This window comes from Rhinopithecus bieti, unplaced genomic scaffold (genome assembly GCF_001698545.2).
Source record: "Rhinopithecus bieti isolate Rb0 unplaced genomic scaffold, ASM169854v2 scaffold_3912, whole genome shotgun sequence".
NCBI lineage: Eukaryota > Metazoa > Chordata > Mammalia > Primates > Cercopithecidae > Rhinopithecus > Rhinopithecus bieti.
The window spans coordinates 1,076,981-1,094,563 of NW_016804439.1; the positions used below are offsets into that span (position 1 = coordinate 1,076,981).

The following is a 17,583-nucleotide window of genomic DNA, read 5'->3' on the forward strand; positions in this document are numbered from 1 at the left end:
ATGGTCTCGATCTCCTGACCTCGTGATCCGCCCGTCTCGGCCTCCCAAAGTGCTGGGATTACAGGCTTGAGCCACCGCACCCGGCCTGACTCCAGTTTTAAAAGTAGGCAAAAGAGGAGCATCAAATCCTTCAAGAAGAAATCTAGATGATCAGTAAACATGAAACGATTATTGACAATTTGCTGTTTTTTTCTACTCTTTTCCCATTCTCTATTTTCCTGATTTTTGGAGTTCTCTTTATTACTTGTTTTCTTTTCTTCTTCTTTTATGTAGCAAGCACAAGCAGTCTTTCTTTTTTTAAAGAAAATGACAGATAAAACTGTAATATATTTATCATGTTCAACATGGTGTTTTGAAATATATATACATTGTGGAATGTATTGAGCTAATTCATATACACATTACCTGACATAGTTATTATTTTGTGGTGAGAACACTTAAAATCTACTCTTAGCATTTTTCAAGAATACAATATATTTTTATAACTATAATCAATATATTGTACAATAGATTTCTTGAATTTATTTCTCCCATCTAACTAAAACTTTGTTACTTTTGACCAATATCTCCCCCAATCCCCCCTTCTCTAGCCCCTGATAACCACCTTTCTTCTCTCTACTTTTTTTTTCTTTTTTTTGAGATGGAGTCTTGCTGTGTTGCCCAGGCTGGAGTACAGTGGTGTGATCTCAGCTCACTGTAACCTCCACCTCCCAGGCTCAAGCAATTCTCCTGCCTCAGCCTCCAGAGTAGCAGGGATTACAGGTGCATGCTACCATGCCAGGCTAATTTTTTCATTTTTAGTAGAGACAGGGTTTTGCCACATTGGCCAGGCTGGTCTCGAACTCCTGACCTCAAGTGATCTGCCCGCTTTGGCTTACCAAAGTGATAGAATAACAGGCGTGAGCCACCATGCCTGGCCTCTATCCTCTACTTCTACAGAATCAGCATGTTTTGCTCCACTGAATAATATAAAATAACATAAAGAATTTTCTTTTTATTGAACATAGTTAGAACTTACCCTGAAGCTGTCTCCATAGGTGGCCATAAGACCCAGGCTTGGCCAACCAGAATACTGAATATTCTTGGTACCATGATTTCTCCAAGAAAGGACATTTAATTAAGCTAAGCCAATCAAACCCATTCAAAACTAAATTGAAACTTTTTCCTGGGCAACCAGGATGGAAGTGTTTACTTTTCTGCTGTGTGTGGAGCTGTAATAACATTAATTTGGAGCTGGTATAAGCTTTTGCAACCTCAAGGAGAGAGGAAAGAGCCTGGTTGTGGTAGGTTTATGGCCAATCCTGATGGATACCTGTTAAGACACACATAAAAATTAGAATGTGCTAGTCTCTAATTGTGGAGCAGTAAGAATTTCTTCTAATGGTAATAGAGTGGTCCCTTAAGATTCTGAGAATCTCTGACCTGTCTGATTCCTCACTTTAGACAGGCTACTAAGAGCATCCAATTTGAGACACACTGATGTGTGTAATACTGACCTTGCAGGGTTTCTTTGCTGGCTTAGTGGTCAAAGGGAAAACAATGTCAATAAATTCCCAGCTATCATCCTTGCCAATATTTGAACCAAGATCAACCTTTGTAGTCCAGCCTACTTTACTAACTAAAAATGGGGCCAACAGAGAGGAACACAGAACTTAGCTATGAAGAAGGACTGGGTCCTCTGGAGACTGGTTTGTGATCCCCAGGGAGATTTTCCATTTTTCACCAGTTCAAGGCTGTTTTTATTATTTTCTTAACTTCATTCTCTCCCATGATGCACATAAAGTTAATGTGGGCTTTGCCAGACTCCTCACTGCTTCCCATAATGGTTGATGAACGTTTTCCACTGTTTGTTTTATGGATGAGACAGCTTGCCAGTCAGCAGCTTTTGTCTCTAATCAGGGAGCTCAGTTCCAGGTCCTAACTTCTATTAGCCTCACCTATAATCTTGCATGAAAATATGGTCCCAGCTACCCACCCGTATTTCTAGATCTGATAGCCTCAGAAGCTGTTGGCTTCCGCTGCCACTGACCATTGTGGTTTTGGCCTAACTCTTTGTTTCTGGCATCTAGAAATGTTTCCTTCCAGTTTTCATAGTTGCCTAAGTTTTTTTTTTTTTTTTTAATTTATCTCGTATTTTCCTGTATTTGGTGTGTGGGTGGATGGGAAGCCCTTCTGAATCAAACTAATCATTCACAGTAGCTAGGAATTTAATTATACTCTGTATTCTATGTCATCTTTTCTCTCTGTCCAACACCACCTTTTTGGCGGGGGGGCAGGGTAGAATTTCCTTTTGGAGGTTTCTGTCTTCCAGCTTTAGGCAGTAGGCTGGATGAGATGATTTCTAGACCTCCTGTAGGGTTATCAATCTGAGTCTTTGCTGTATGTCCTAGTAGGTGTAGCAGTGCATCAGCGAACATAGTCACTGCCTTGTCCTCCTTGTCCTGACTGCAAGGGCTTTTCAGTTCACTGACTCTGGTTTGTCTCTGTGCTCTTCCTTGGCTGCATGAGGATATATACAGTGCTCCCTTTGCCATGCAGGGCATTTCCAGAGGCTGTTTAAGGTCTGCTGCCTAGATGCCCCCTCCCCTTCTTCTGCTCCCTCTCCATGATGGGCGTGGGAGAAACGCTGAGGTCTTGCAGGTTTCCTGGGCTACCCTTGGGAAAGGGCAGCACAGCTTCCGCTCTGGAGAACTATGCCCTCCTCCACTGACTTAACCAGAAGACATAGAGCCTAGGTCCCCTCCCTGGAGATCCACAAGACCTAAACCCTCTTATTCCCATTTTTCTCCTCTATCTCCCAAGTTTGGGGAAATTTTCTTTAGTGTCTAGAGCAAGAGAAACTGACTCTCAGAGCATATAATATATTCTAAACCTTTTGCCTGCCTTGCCAGGTCCTTGGGTTTTTTCGCCTGAAAGCTAAGAATGAACTCTTTTGTTCTCTGTGTTCTGCTGTGTCATCCTTTCCCTGAAGTGGGAAGATGGAATGCCCTGGCTGCCTGGGCTGAAGGAAGGTCACACCGAACAATGAGGAAAAACCCTGTGAATATCTTGAAATTGTGTTTATCACAAATGCTTGGGTTCTGTGTGTTATCCCCAGCCAGAACTCCACTACATTTTTTGGGAGGCGTTCTATTATTTTCTAGTATTTTATAATTAGTTTATATTTAGAAGGTTAACCTGAATTTAGCTCATTAAATCATTTGGCATATCACCTCTATGATATCAAAACATCCCTCTATAGTTTCTTAAATTCTAATCTGCTATTTATTCAACTCATTCATTCATTCAGTATTTATCACCTACCTAGTGTCAGTTACCATGCTTTTTGCTGGAGGAAAGTATAAGACAAACAAATAATCCCTTCAGAGGAACCACTGACTCAGATGTGGGGGAAAAATAATCCCTTCTCTCAAGAGGCTCTTGTTGTGGTGGGAGTGCAGACAAATCACCCCAAAATTATGAAGAATGGTAAGAGTTATAATAGTGAAATGCACAGAAAAGGGGGCAAAGGAGAGAAGGCCATTAGCTCTGGCTGGCAAAGTAAGAAAGATCTTTGCAGAAGAGATGACTCTTGAGTTGGGTCTTGAAGAATATGGGTCTTGAAATCGTGAAGGATGAGGAAATGTAAGCTGTGGGGCAGTGGGAAGAACAGGCAGCTGGGGAGAGGAAGAAGCTGGTGAAGCCCCATAAAGACATGAACATGTACTGTGGGAACAGAGAGACTGTGTGGAAGAGAGAGTAGGGGAATGGGGAGCAAAAATAAAATAGGTAGAAACGGTAGAGCTTTGTGCTTTAGGAAATCTCTCAATCTCTCTCTCTCTCTCTCTCTCTCTCTCTCTCTCTCTCTCTCTCTCGGGAATCTGGCTCTGTTTCTCAGGCTGGAGTACAGTGGGAATAAAGTAAATACTATATTTATCTTGGCTCACTGCATCCTCCGCCTCCTGGGTTTAAGCGATTCTCCCGCCTGGGCCTCCTGAGTAGCTGGATCTACAGGCACCCGCCACCATGCCCGGCTAATTTTTTGTATTTTTAGTAGAGATGGGATTTCACCATGTTGGCCAGGCTGGTCTCTAACTACTGACTTCAAGTGATCTGCCCGCCTCGGCCTCCCAAAGTTCTGTGATTACAGGAGTGGAGTCACCAAGCCCAGCCCTCTTACTGTTTTCTAAATTTAAGTGATCAAATATATAATTGGGAACTTTTCACGTGCATGTAATTTTGTAAGGCTCTGCAAGTGATACAATGGTGGTAAGAAAATAATAGCTTACCATCTAGTTAATGTGTATACTAAGTAAAATATGTATGAATGATTATAAAACAATTTGTATAACACATATTAATGCTAGAGTATAACAATTTTATTTGCAGGATAAGAGAGGTTAATAACACAGTGGAAAACAATCTACAATCTCAGTGGCTTAGTAGAAGAAAAGTTTATTTCTTACTCTTGAGGAGTCTGCTGCAGGCCTGGGAGATTCTCCAGGACAGCTGTCTGACCTGTATTGACTCAGCCTTTGGGGCTGCTTTGGTTACAAGGAGCCTCTACCTGGACATGTCTCCATGCTGGCCACTGGAGAGAAGAGTGGGCAGGAGCCTTGACTACTGGCAATTAAATGCTTCTACCCAAGTCACTTCTGTTCACATTTCACTGTCAAAACAAGTCATATGACTGTGGCTAACTTCAAAGAGGGCAGGAAAGGACTATCTGCCCATGTGTGAGGATGCAGAGAGGATCAGACAGTAAAAAATCTCATCAGCATGCAGTAAGATAAACAAAACAGGGCCGGGCGTGGTGGCTCATGCCTGTAATCCCAGCACTTTGGGAGGCCGAGGGGGGCAGACTGCCTGAGGTCAGGAGTTCAAGACCAGACTGGCCAACATGGTGAAACCTCGTCTCTACTAAAACTACAAAAAAATTTGCCTAGTGTGGCGGTGTGCACCTGTAATCCCAGCTACTCGGGAGGCTGAGGTAGGGGAACTGCTTGAACCAGGGAGGTGGAGGTTGCAGTGAACTGAGATCACACCACTGTACTCCAGTCTGGGCGACAGAGCAAGACTCCATCTCCAAAAACAAAACCAAAAACAAAAACATAACAATAGAAAGAATAAGGGGCATTCCCAAGCAGAAAGCAATCATACTTCGCATGTCATGTATTAAAAGGCAATTCTGTTTTTCTGTCAATCAGTGAAAGGGTGTTCTTTGTTACTTCACTTTATTATGCCAGTAGGAACTGGCCTGCTGCAGCTATTAATTCAATCCTAGCTCCCAAGCTGGTTGATTTCATAGAATCTACAAGACTTCCATGCTTTCTCCATATTTTTGTTCCTTTCTTTTATATGTCTCAGATGTGTAGCCTAAGGAAATGGGATCTGTGTAAGAGAGTTTCTGGGAAGGTTTTAGAAGGTCTCAGTCTACCTTCCAAGAACTTTTCATTGCTTCTTTGAAGACATGGGTCTTTTTGAACAAAGGTTTTTTAAGTGGTTAAACCAAATGACTTACCTAATCAATTAGTAATGTCTCCATCTTGGAATTTAGATACCTATTAATAAGAGAGCCATCAGGGTGCAACCAGAAATTCAGCATAGGAATAATGACAGTTGGTCATATTGACCTTAAATAAACAGAAGGGAAAAAGTGGTCCCAGGGCTTTCTAGAAAGTGAGAACTCATTAAACTAAAACCAAGAAACTAAAACCGAGTTTTATTCTTCTTGTAAGCACTTAGGAGAAAGTCAAGAACTTCCGTGTCTTTCCTATTTATTTTGTCTTTACTTCTTACCCAATTCTTAATTATCATTCAGTATGAGTAAAGAGAGAATATTTGTCCACCTGTTTTAAAATTACAATGATCAAATTATTCCAAACGTTTTTTAGTTCTTTGGAAATATGTATTATCACATATATATAAAAGAACAAGAAATCTCTACATTAGCTCTCAACTGGGAATATAAAATAAATAAAATATAATTTTTCCATATTTTAAGAAGTTGGCTGCTTTAAGAACTAGGAAGATTCAAGTTGTCAATACTATGTTTTAAAGTGAAAACTGGAACTGGAATTTATAATATTGTGATTGAAAACACGAGTGTTTTTTGAGATTATTAGGAAGGATAATTCAGAAATTAATGTGTGGGTTTTAGAAGGAACTGAAACCAAGCAAATACTGTTAAAAAAAAAAATCCCAGTTCTCCATTGCGAGTGGCCCCCTCTCTAGGGGGCAGCAGAGACGCCCGGGAGGAGATGGCGATAGCAGCGACCTAAGACAGGCCAAGCGGGTCCAGGCAGTGCCCACGCCAGGCTCTAAGCTGCAGCCCCAAGGGCGGGGGTCGAAGGAAGAGGCGGAGAGGAGGCTTCACAGATAAGCTTTTGCAGGCGACGCTCTCCGCCCGCCGGACGGGAGGCGGGTTAGCAGCCCAATTAAAGCAGCAGCCTGGAAGGAAGGAAGGAGCGAGGGAGGGACGGGAACGCCAGGAGGAGGAGCAGCGAGCTGGGCTGCCGCTGCGGCGGGAGGCGGAGCGGCCCCGCGAGGCCACATTTTGTTTTTGTTATTTTCCATTGGAGTAGTTGTCGGAGGCCTTTCCCGAGGACTGACCGCGCCGCAGCCCGGCAGCCCCGACCTTCCAGGTGACAGCCGGTCACCCTGGTAGGAGTCAGCTCCGCCCCAAGTCACCCCCTCCTGCCCACAGCCCCATTCCCCGCCCAGCCACCCAGTGCCTGCCCGAGGCGAGCGCGGAGGCTGCAGCGGGGCTGCAGCGCTGGAGTCGGCGGCCGTGGGGACCCTCGGCGTGGTCCTCTGACCCTGCAAACTCGCGACGGAGGAAGGGGAGGTCCTGCCCGAGGCGCCAGCCCAAGGAGGATGCCCATTTAACCCACCCTCGCCTGTCCCTCCGGCTGCCGGGCGCTTGCCTCGGTGCCCGCCGCCAGAGCCTCCGAGCCGCGCCCGTGGAAGTGCTGCATGGGGCAGGGCTGCTGAAGCGCGGAGTTCGGGGTCGCGCCGCTCCCAAGCGGGCGCGGGGGCCTGGTGCGGCAGTTGGCACAGTTTCGGCGGCGCCTTCTGCGCGGGAGTAGGGGGAGCGGTGCGCCCGGCCGGCCTCCGCGGTGCCTTGGTGAGGCGAGAGTTATGGAGCCGCCCAGCTGCATTCAGGATGAGCCGTTCTCGCACCCCCTGGAGCCCGAGTCGGGCGTCTCAGCTCAGCCCGGCTCCGGGAAGCCGGGCGACAAGCGGTTCCGGTTGTGGTACGTGGGGGGGTCGTGCCTGGACCGCAGGACCACGCTGCCCATGCTGCCCTGGCTCATGGCCGAGATCCGCAGGCGCAGCCAGAAGCCTGAGGCTGGCGGCTGCGGGGCGCCGGCGGCCCGCGAGGTGATCCTGGTGCTCAGCGCGCCCTTCCTGCGTTGCGTCCCCGCGCCGGGCGCCGGGGCCTCGGGGGGCACCAGTCCGTCGGCAGCGCATCCCAATCCGGCCGTGTTCATCTTCGAGCACAAGGCGCAGCACATCTCGCGCTTCATCCACAACAGCCACGACCTCACCTACTTTGCCTACCTGATCAAGGCGCAGCCCGACGACCCCGAGTCGCAGATGGCGTGCCACGTTTTCCGCGCCACAGACCCCAACCAGGCAAGACTGGGGCTCGGAGGCGCGAGGGCGGGCTTGGCCCTGGGGGATCCGGGAGCAGGGCGGGAGGGGAGGGGACCCGACTTTAAGGACCTACTGTGGTTTGGCTGCAGGCGCGCGCGCTCCACGTGGCGCTCTCAAGCGCCTGCTCGTCCGCTTCCCTGAACTTTGGGAGTGGTAGAGAAGGCATTCGGGGACTGGGCGAGCGGCTGGAGCCGGCCGGTTGCAGCCGGGACTCGGAGGGAGAAGGACCGCGGTCCCGGGATGGAGGAGGAGCTGGCGTGTCCAAAGAGCGCGCGTAGAGGAGCGCGCGTCCCGGGAGGACGGCTGGGTCTGGAGTGTGATCGGAGATGGCTTGCTTCCCGTGTTTGTGTGTGTGCGCGCGCGCGCGTGTATGAACGCAGAAGGTTGGGTTCCTAGAGGTTCTCACTAGTTCTCAATCACGGTCCTTAACCGGTTTGGCTGGTCGCGTCATCTTCGCCCCAGCACCTGCAGGTCTCCGATTTCGGAGCGGGGCTTAGGGAAAAGTTACTAGACATTGTCAGATTGTCTGCGAAGAAGAATTCTGCATTTGGATATTGAATGGAAAGAAGCCCTTCTTTTTTTTTGCAGTTTTTAAACACGCTTATTGGAGGCAGTGTAGTAGAACAGGTTTCTAATACAATTTTTAAATGATTTTTTTCACTTTTGTTTTAATTTTTTATCTTCTACATCGAATTACCAAACAGTAAACTTTTACTTCCTTAAAAACAGATGTGGGCCTTATGAAACAGGGAGAGGAAAACTTGACTATGCAGTGATTGTGCCTTTGAAAACAAGCTTTTTTCCCCTTTAATTTGTAATGAGTTTTTCCCCCCATCTCAAAAGCTTCCAAAATGCTGTTTTAAAATGGTTATTTAATGTTTGCACAGTCCTTTAGGTTCTTTGGAAAATATTGTTGTCTAAATATAAATAAAGTCTCAGGTTGCACCATGTGGCTTTCTTTTGATAGCTGGGAAATTAGTAGTAGTCAGATGAGAAAAACATCCTATAAATAAGGCTTTAATTTTTTTATTTCACGATTTTCTGTCTGTAGTTGGAAGACTTAGAATAGTTTTCACAAAAGGCTTATAGTTGAAGAAAATAAGAGTTAATTGTCTTAGATTTCATCACTTTGTAAAATAATTTTTTTTTTTTGAGACGGAGTCTCGCTCTGTCGCCCAGGCTGGAGTGCAGTGGCACGATCTGGGCTCATTGCAACCTCTGCCTCCCGAGTTCAAGCGATTCTCATGCCTCAGCCTCCCGAGTAGCTGGCATTAAAGGCGCCCAATAAAAAGAACTCCTGATGTGAAGAGAGCAGTTTAAATTTGTGATCACTGTTACGTTTATGGCAAAATATCGTACTAAAATTATTTCAAGATCCTAACCACGATTTAATGAATTTCATTTTGTGATCATTTGTGCAAAACTTTTTAGCTTTTACATATGTTAAAATTGGAAAGTTTCTGAAAGCTATTACATCTTTATTGTATTACATTTTTCTGGTTTTGGCGGTAAGGAGGAGCCAGTTGCATTTTTTCAGGACTTTAAGGAGCTTTTCATGACTCTTAGGGGTTTATGTTAAAGTTATTTCCCTCCAGCCACATCTGATGCCTGACACATTGTTGTTAATCTCATTGATGGTCATGGCACCTTGAGTTCTCAATAGCTGCTGTTGAGTTCCTCCTGGTCTCATTGGTAGGAAGTCAATTATAAACATTCCTTTATTTTCCTCCATTATATATTTAAGCATTAGAGGCTGAACTATATAAATATTAATATGTTTAGGATCACTTCCACCTTTTAGTCCAGTGGGAGCCATAAGAGTTTCTCATAAAAGTTCAAGAAAACCTCTAACTGACTTTCCTCTTTATTGCCTTTTCCCAGATGCGTGTTTGATATAAAGACAGGAATTACTATTTGCTCTTAACCAAGAGATTCCCTGGCAGAGGATTATTAATTTGAAGGGCCAGATGTAGTGTCTCTAGAGAGCATCTACAGCCATTAATTGGTGGTTACAAACTCAAATGATGAAGAAGAGGGTTGAATGAGGACCATGGAGGACTGGATGAATAGTGACTCCTTTCTCAAGGTGCTACTTAGTTCCAGTTGGAAATTGCATGAATGGAATGCAAGTCTAGCATCGCTAGAGCTGCTGATTTCCCAAGAGAAAGTAGAAATCTGAATTTTTATATATGACCCTGCATTTTAAAGTATTGGGAAATATTGTAAACATTTAAGAATCCTATCTGGGCCAAACACTACACATCTGAGAGATGGCTTCAGAGATCCATGAGCTGCTACTTTTGATCTTTGACATAAATATTTGTTGAGTGGACAAGGGCAGTGATTGACACTATGTGCTGTTTGCCGTATTTCCTTCAGAGCATCCAGGTTCATTTGATATGGCTTTCATAGTTGGGGAAGTTGGGACCATCGTTTTTGAGGAATTTACCAGAAAACTTCCCAGAAGTGTTGATTCTGCAGTTGGACATATTAAAGGGGTCGGTTCCACATATTATCATCCTGCAGTATGCTTCATGCAGAGTTGGCTGTGGATGGTTCTGGGTACCCTTGAAATCAGAAGGAAGACCTGCTGTTTGCTTTGTTCTGAGTTCTACATTTGAAGTGGAGAATTATTTATTTGGACTTAAGATCATTGTTAAGAGAGTCTCCTAAGTGTTTCCCTCAGTCCTTGACAAAGTATACAAAGTCTACAAAGGTAGCCTAGAGCAGTAGATCTGCAAACATCCCCTAACATGCTTGCCTGTGGTTTGTCTCTCATGCCTATTCCTTTAATGCAATGGCCCTATCTGTTGGATGACCATATACTTTATTGTTTGATATGGGACAATTTTATTGTCAAAAGGGGCACCACTAATAATGACACAAGCACTGTGAGTAATAAACCTGGACTGTTCAGGACAAAGCGGGATATACGGTCACCATGGCAAAGTTTGTGTTCATGCAGAGCCACTGAGTTGGAGGATTGTGGTTACTAATATAAAATGATAATGTTTTCAAGAATATCTACTCACATATTGGAGTTGGATCTACATTTGACCTCAGAGCTGGGAGTGCTGTACTAATCGCTTGGGGGTCTATTGTGGGGAGTTGCCACAGTGATGTGTTCCTTCTTGGCTGCATACCTCCCTGGTGGGTCAGAGTCAATTTAAGGATGTGTGTCAGGAAAAGCATTCAACCAGAATGGCTCGATGCACCACTGTTTCTCCCAGGTGCAAAGAGAAATGGAGATGGGGGTCGAATATATGCCAATGCAGATCTGTCTCTAGTCAAGCCTATGTAGTCTTACACAGGAGGAATGTCAGACTTAGCACATTTCAGCTAAACTTGAGTATTTGAACTGGGAAAAGGGCTTAATCCCATTGGCATGAAGTGAGTTATAGACTTGAACTGGGGAACCAAGAATATCTGATTCTCTCCCAAAGGTCTAGGGTAGGCCACTAATACTCTGTAAATATTTATCCACTTTCAAAAAGAGTCTGTATGGCATTACCCAAATTTTCTGTTAAAAGTGATTTTATGTTATACATTTATTACCTCAATAAAAAATAAAGCAGGAGTTGTCATTGAAAATATGAGACTTTGGTATGTTAATTGTGAATTAACATTTGCCTGTGAGTTTTGAAGCATCATTATATTTTATAATTATAGGATGAACAATCATTTAAATGATAAAAACATGATTGTTATAATGCTCATTGGTTGTTTTTGTGTATGTTTACTGAAGCTTGCAAGAATGATTTTAAAGAGACTTTACAAATTGTATTCTTAAAATTAAAAAAAGGAGTTTAATGCCAGTTTTTTCCCAAGTCTCAGTTCTCTTAAAATGTTTATTACTATCTGAACTTTATTCAGGTAACCAGTTGTTTTGTCAATATTTTAGAAGGTCATTTTCAGTTCTTTTCAAAGTTGATGGTTAGTGGCTTTAGGAATATACTAGTGAGAATACCAGAGAAGAGAAATTGAAACCTGGAAGATTTCACCTCTCTGCTTTCTAAGAAGTTTGTTCTGTGGACAGATAGATCTATCTCTTTTTTTGTAATCATTTTTTATTCTCTCTCCTCCCTGCACTCTGAAGTGGAGGTTAATTTCCCTTGCCTCTGTGGTAGAATCTTGACTGCAATATCTGGAGGAAAGGCACAAACATAGCCCAGAGACTCCCAGCCACAAGGGAGCATGTTATGATAGGAGCCCTAAGCTGAAAATTGAAGGTGTTCAGTGTCAGGACTTGATTATCAGAAACCAGAGATTGTCAGACTTCAGCGTGTGTGTCAAAATTACCTAGAGGGCTTGTTAAAAGAGACCACTGGACCCTACCCTCAGTTTCTGATTTTAAGAAGTTCCCTGGTGATGCTCAAACTACTGGCCTGGTGACCACAGTTTCAGAAACCCTGTGCTAGGTTACTTGGTTCATTTGGTTGGCTGTATGACCATTGCTGTTCCCCTGGTTATTTTTGCAGTCTTTCTCAGGCTTGAAAGTTCAAGTTGAATGTGAGGAGAAATAATATTTGACTATAGAATATTTTTAAGAAGCTCTTCATCTTCTAGCTTAATGGTTTGCCTGTCCTTTTCCTGAGATAGACATTATTCTGCCAGATATCATAAGACCATGCAAATGTTGAATGAAAACTTTGCCTTTCAGCCAAAGGTTTTAAGTTCTGCAGGTGGAATAAACAGTTCATTTTGAGGGGAATACAGATAACCTAAAAATCTGAAGTCCAAAGTGTTCTAAAATCAGAAACGTTTTGAGCATCAACATGACACTACAGGTAGAAAATTCTTCACCTGATTTCATGTGATCACAGTCAAAACACACAAAATTATTGAAAATATTGTATAAAAATACCTTGAGGCTATGTGTATAAGGTGTATAGAAACATAAATGAAGTTTTTTTGTTGTCGTTTATTCTTTTGAGATGGAGTCTCGCACTGTCACCCAGACTGGAGTGCAGTGGTGTAATCTCAGCTCACTGCAACCTCTGCCTCTCGGGTTACAGGAGTGCACCACCACGCCCAGCTAATTTTTGTATTTTTAGTAGAGACGGGGTTTCACCGTGTTGGCCAGGCTGATCTCAAATTCCTGACCTCGAGTGATCTGCTCACCTGGGCCTCCCAAAGTGCTGGGATTACAGATATGAGCCACTGCGCCCACCAGAAACATAAATGAATTTTATACTTAGACTTGGGTCTCATCCTTAAGATGTCTCATTATGTATATGCAAATATTCCAAAATCTGAAAAAAAAATTCAAAGTCTGAAACACTTCTGTTCCCAAGTATTTTGGATAAGGGGTACTCAACTTGTATATCCTAATTTCAAATTACGATAGTTTTTGAAAAAATTAAACCTTGATTTACAGCCTGAGAAATAACACCATTCAGTAAGGCAGACACTGCTCACATGCCCTTTTCTCAGTTTGGAGTGAGTAATTGCTTAGTGAGGAAACTGATGATTTCCATGAATTTTCTAGATTATCTGGTGTATTATTTACCTCATTAGTAAAAGATGTAAGTCAGAAAAATAGCAGCATGCTTAATATACTGGCTATGAAGAAAATCATGGCCGGGCACGGTGGCTCAAGCCTGTAATCTCAGCACTTTGGGAGGCCGAGATGGGCGGATCACGAGGTCAGGAGATCAAGACCATCCTGGCTAACACGGTGAAACCCCGTCTCTACTAAAAAAATACGGAAAAACTAGCCGGGCGAGGTGGCGGGCGCCTGTAGTCCCAGCTACTCGGGAGGCTGAGGCAGGAGAATGGCATAAACCCGGGAGGCGGAGCTTGCAGTGAGCTGAGATCCGGCCACTGCACTCCAGTCCGGGCGACAGAGCGAGACTCCGTCTCAAAAAAAAAGAAAAGAAAATCATGTAAAAAGAAGTAGAGTTGGGCAATTGAGTGAATAAGATGATGGCCAGCCTAAATAATTACTGCAAGCAATTTTATTTACTTAAAAAAAAAAAAAAACCTCAAGGCTTCTGTTTGTTTAAAAACATCTGGCTGGTAGTTTCAGAGCCCCATTTCCTTTAGACTGTGTTGGCATGTCTGAACCAAGCCAACATGCAGTTATTTGGATGTGTACCCCCTTGTAAAGTGAAGAACAGATCAATTATGATTTAATGTAATAGTATATTCAGACTTATTTGACCAAGTAAAGGATTTTGCTTGACATATGGTCTGTATAAAATATTTATACAAATTGAATACTTCGCTGGGATGTGTCAACTCTAAGGATATCATTGGCTTCTACTTTAAGGTTGGAATATGGTATGTAATATGGTGTGTTGACATTGCACTGTCTAGTTTGAGTAGCTCCTTAATGCATTTCCTTAAAAGTGAATGTTTATTGAGCTCTTCCTGGGTAATAGCACTACTTTCACTGCTTCTCTTAGGTGATCACATTTTAGCTTCACAGTAACTGGGTGAAGTGCATACCAGTATTTCCTCCATTTTATAGATGAGAAAACTGAGGTATAGAAAGGTTAAATTATGGGCCAGGCATGGTGGCTCATGCCTGTAATCCCAGCACTTTGGGAGGCTAAGGCAGGTGGATCACCTGAGGTCAGGAGTTTGAGACCAGCCTGGGCAACATGGTGAAACCCTATCTCTACTAAAAATACAAAAATTAGCCAGGTGTGATGGCACATGCCTGTAATCCCAGCTACTTGGGAGGCTGAGGCAAGAGAATCGCTTGAACCCAGGAGATGGAGGTTGCAGTGAGCCTAGATGGTACCACTGCACTCTAGCTTGGGTGACAAAGTGAGCTTCAAAAAAAAACAAGAGGTTAAATTATTTCTCCAAGGCCACAAGACCTGTACTGGTAGAAGCAGATTTCTATTCAGGCAGATTCTAAAGCTTGTTTTCTTACCTGCTACACTAGAATGCAGTTATTGAAAATTAGTTTTTAGTTGTCGGTCTTATCAACTTTTATACTATCACTTTTCCTACTCATGTTAAAATCTCCACAGGTAAATATGCTTATTAAGTTTGTAAAATAATAATTAGTGCTGAATGCACACTTGGGTATAGTTATGTCAGTATGTACTTTCCGTTTTAAGGGGAAATAAAAAAATCTGTGTCATTTGTTAGGCTGGTAAAGCTGAACTCTGGTGTATCTTTGATTTAGTGTCTTTAAGTATGGCAGGGGAATAAACTATGAGTCTATAGTATTTATAACCATTATAACTTTAGGTTAGCATAAAAGATCACTAGGATATATATTTAAAAACAAGTAAACCATGAATTTGAATATATTTTATTGAATTATAAAGTATATGAATATCATTTAATATGTCTTTGATATCTATGATTATATGACAGAAGGGGACAAAATATAGGATTAAAAGTTTGGTTGGTTTCATTTCGGGTACTCTTGCCATAGATTTCTGCAGTCTCTCCAGAAGGAAATCAGGGTTGTTATTACTGTTTAACTTACTGATCTCTTCCAAGTTTCACTTCTTGCAAGATGTCAGAGTTGGAAAGAGGATCTCTAAGTAATGGAATCTTTCTGGCTAAAATTAGAAGCCTACATTCGCTGCTTTAGCATTTTTATTTTGTGGATACCCTTAACCAGTTGAATAGTCTTCATTTTTAACTTTTGTGAATTTTCACACAAGTTTTTAAAATTCTCTAAGTTAGGACCACGGAAACTTTGTGCTATCAATATTATATAATTTGTGAAGAGTTTATTATCAGTCTCAGATTCTAAGTCAAACACTGCTTCTGGTCGAACCCATCTAGAAATCTTTTATATCTCACAATTGTATCTTCTTTTGTATCTTACAATTGTATCTTCATATATATTTTTAATAATGGATTATGTAACTTGGACACATACATTTATGGCTTGGACCTTTTAAAATCAGTAAAATTGGGAGGCCGAAGCGGGCGAATCATTTGAAACCAGGAGTTTGAGACTAGCCTGGTGAACACAGTGAAACCCCATCTCTTCTAAAATAGCAAAATTAGCCAGGTGTGGTGGTGCAAGCCTATAATCCCAGCTACTCAGGAGGAGGCTGAGGCATGAGAATCGCTTGAACCTGGGAAGTGGAGGTTGCAGTGAGCCATGATTGTGCCACTGCGCTCCAGCCTGGGGCGACAGAGTCTCAGTCTGTCTCTAAATCAATAAGTAAATTGTTTTTGGTCCCTACATGGCTCCCAGCTTTTTCAACTCATCTCTTGCCTTAGTTTCAGCCATTTAATTCCCATTGGCTGGGCAGTCTGAGAGCTTTTCCTGAGTTTACCTGAATTAAACTGATGTCCTTTCTCCTTGGTTCTCCAGGTAATTATTGCTCCCAGATTTCCAGTAGCAAGTTCTTTGGGAGACCAGTTTGGATACCTCATTATTCTGTGTTAGATCTCCCTGATTCTGCCGCTGTCTTTGAAGACCACCCAATGCTTGTTGCCTAACTCTTTACAGATTGTGCACTACTTGCCTGATTGGATTTCTTTCTTGTCATGGAAGCTGGTCTTATTTTTCCTGAGAGAGGATCTAGTTCTCGTCCTCGCGCCTTCCCGTTAGCTCCTTCTAAGGCTGTTAACAGACTATTTGCAGACAGATTTTATTTTGGCTGTTGTATGGAATTTTGTAAAAGCCTGTTGGCATGAACATAGTGGTGGTGGTGGGCATGACCCTTTTAAATCCATCCACAATTCTTTTTTTTTTCTTTCTCTTAGATGGAGTCTTGCTCTGTCACCCAGGCTGGAATGCAGTGGCGCGATCTCGGCTCACTGCAACCTCTGCCTCTCAGGTTCAAGCAGTTCTCCTGCCTCAGCCTCCTGAGTAGCTGGGACTACAGGCGCCTGCCACCACACCCGGCTGATTTTTGTATTTTTAGTAGATACGGAGTTTCACCATGTTGGCCAGGTTGGTCTCTTTTGACCTCATGATCCAACCACGTTGGCCTCCTGCAGTGCTGGGATTACAGGAGTGAGCCATCGCGCACGGCCCATCCACATTTTTTTCTTTTTTTTCTTTGAGATGGAGCTCTGTTGCCCAAACTGGAGTATAGTGGCACAATCTTGGCTCACTGCAACGTCTACCTCCAGGGTTCAAGCGATTCTCCTGCCTCAGCCTCCTGAGTAGCTGGGACGACAGGCGCCTGCCACCATGCCCGGCTAATTTTTGTATTTTTAGTAGAGATGAGGTTTCACCCCATTGACCAGGCTGGTCTTGAACTCCCAACCTCAAGTGATCCGCCTGCCTTGGCCTCCCAAAGTGCTGGGATTATAGGCGTGAACCACCATGCCTGGCCATCCACAATTCTTTTATCTAATTTGAGGCAGGCAGACAGTTTCAATAGGCGGATCTTTGTCTAGTTTCTTTCTTTCTTTCTTTCTTTCTTTTTTTTTTTTTTTGAGACAGAGTCTCACTCTGTCACCCAGGCCGGAGTGGTGCAGTGGCCCAATCTCAGCTCACTGCAACCTCCGCCTCCCAGGTTCAAGCAATTCTCCTGCCTCAGCATCCGAGTAGCTGGGATTACAGGTGTGTAATCCCACCACACCTGGCTAATTTTTGTATTTGTAGTAAATACTGGCTTTCACCACGTTGGCCAGACTGGCCTCGAACTCCTGGCCTCAAGTGATTCTCCCGCCTTGGCCTCCCAAAATACTGGGATTACAGCCTTGAGCCACCGGGCCTGGCTTGTCTAGTTTCTAATAGCAGTATTAAACAATATGAAAACAGGTGGTGGTATATTCTATTTATAGATACCCCTTTATGTTTTACCTTGCTCCATTAATTTTAAACCTTTCCACTGGTCACATTGATAAATTTGTTTATTTTCTGTTCATGTAAATAAAGTACATTAGTTATAATGTAGAGACTGTTACCTAATAGCTAATCCTCCATCAGGGATCTGGAAGTTAGTTGGCATATCACCTTTCTTCTATTGGAAGTTAGGTTGGAGGAGATATATATATATATATATA

The 17,583-nt window shown here is 43.3% G+C and overlaps 1 protein-coding gene across 1 annotated transcript in view; it reads left to right on the forward strand.

Annotated features, from left to right (window-relative positions):
• The first annotated feature begins 5,931 nt into the window (after positions 1–5,931).
• TBC1D4 (TBC1 domain family member 4) overlaps positions 5,932–17,583 on the forward strand; it is a 211,593-nt gene continuing 199,941 nt past the window's right edge. Inside the window, 1 exon segment of the mRNA XM_017868339.1 lies at positions 5,932–7,617. Coding sequence (XP_017723828.1) covers positions 7,120–7,617 — 498 coding nt within the window. The 5' untranslated portion in view covers positions 5,932–7,119.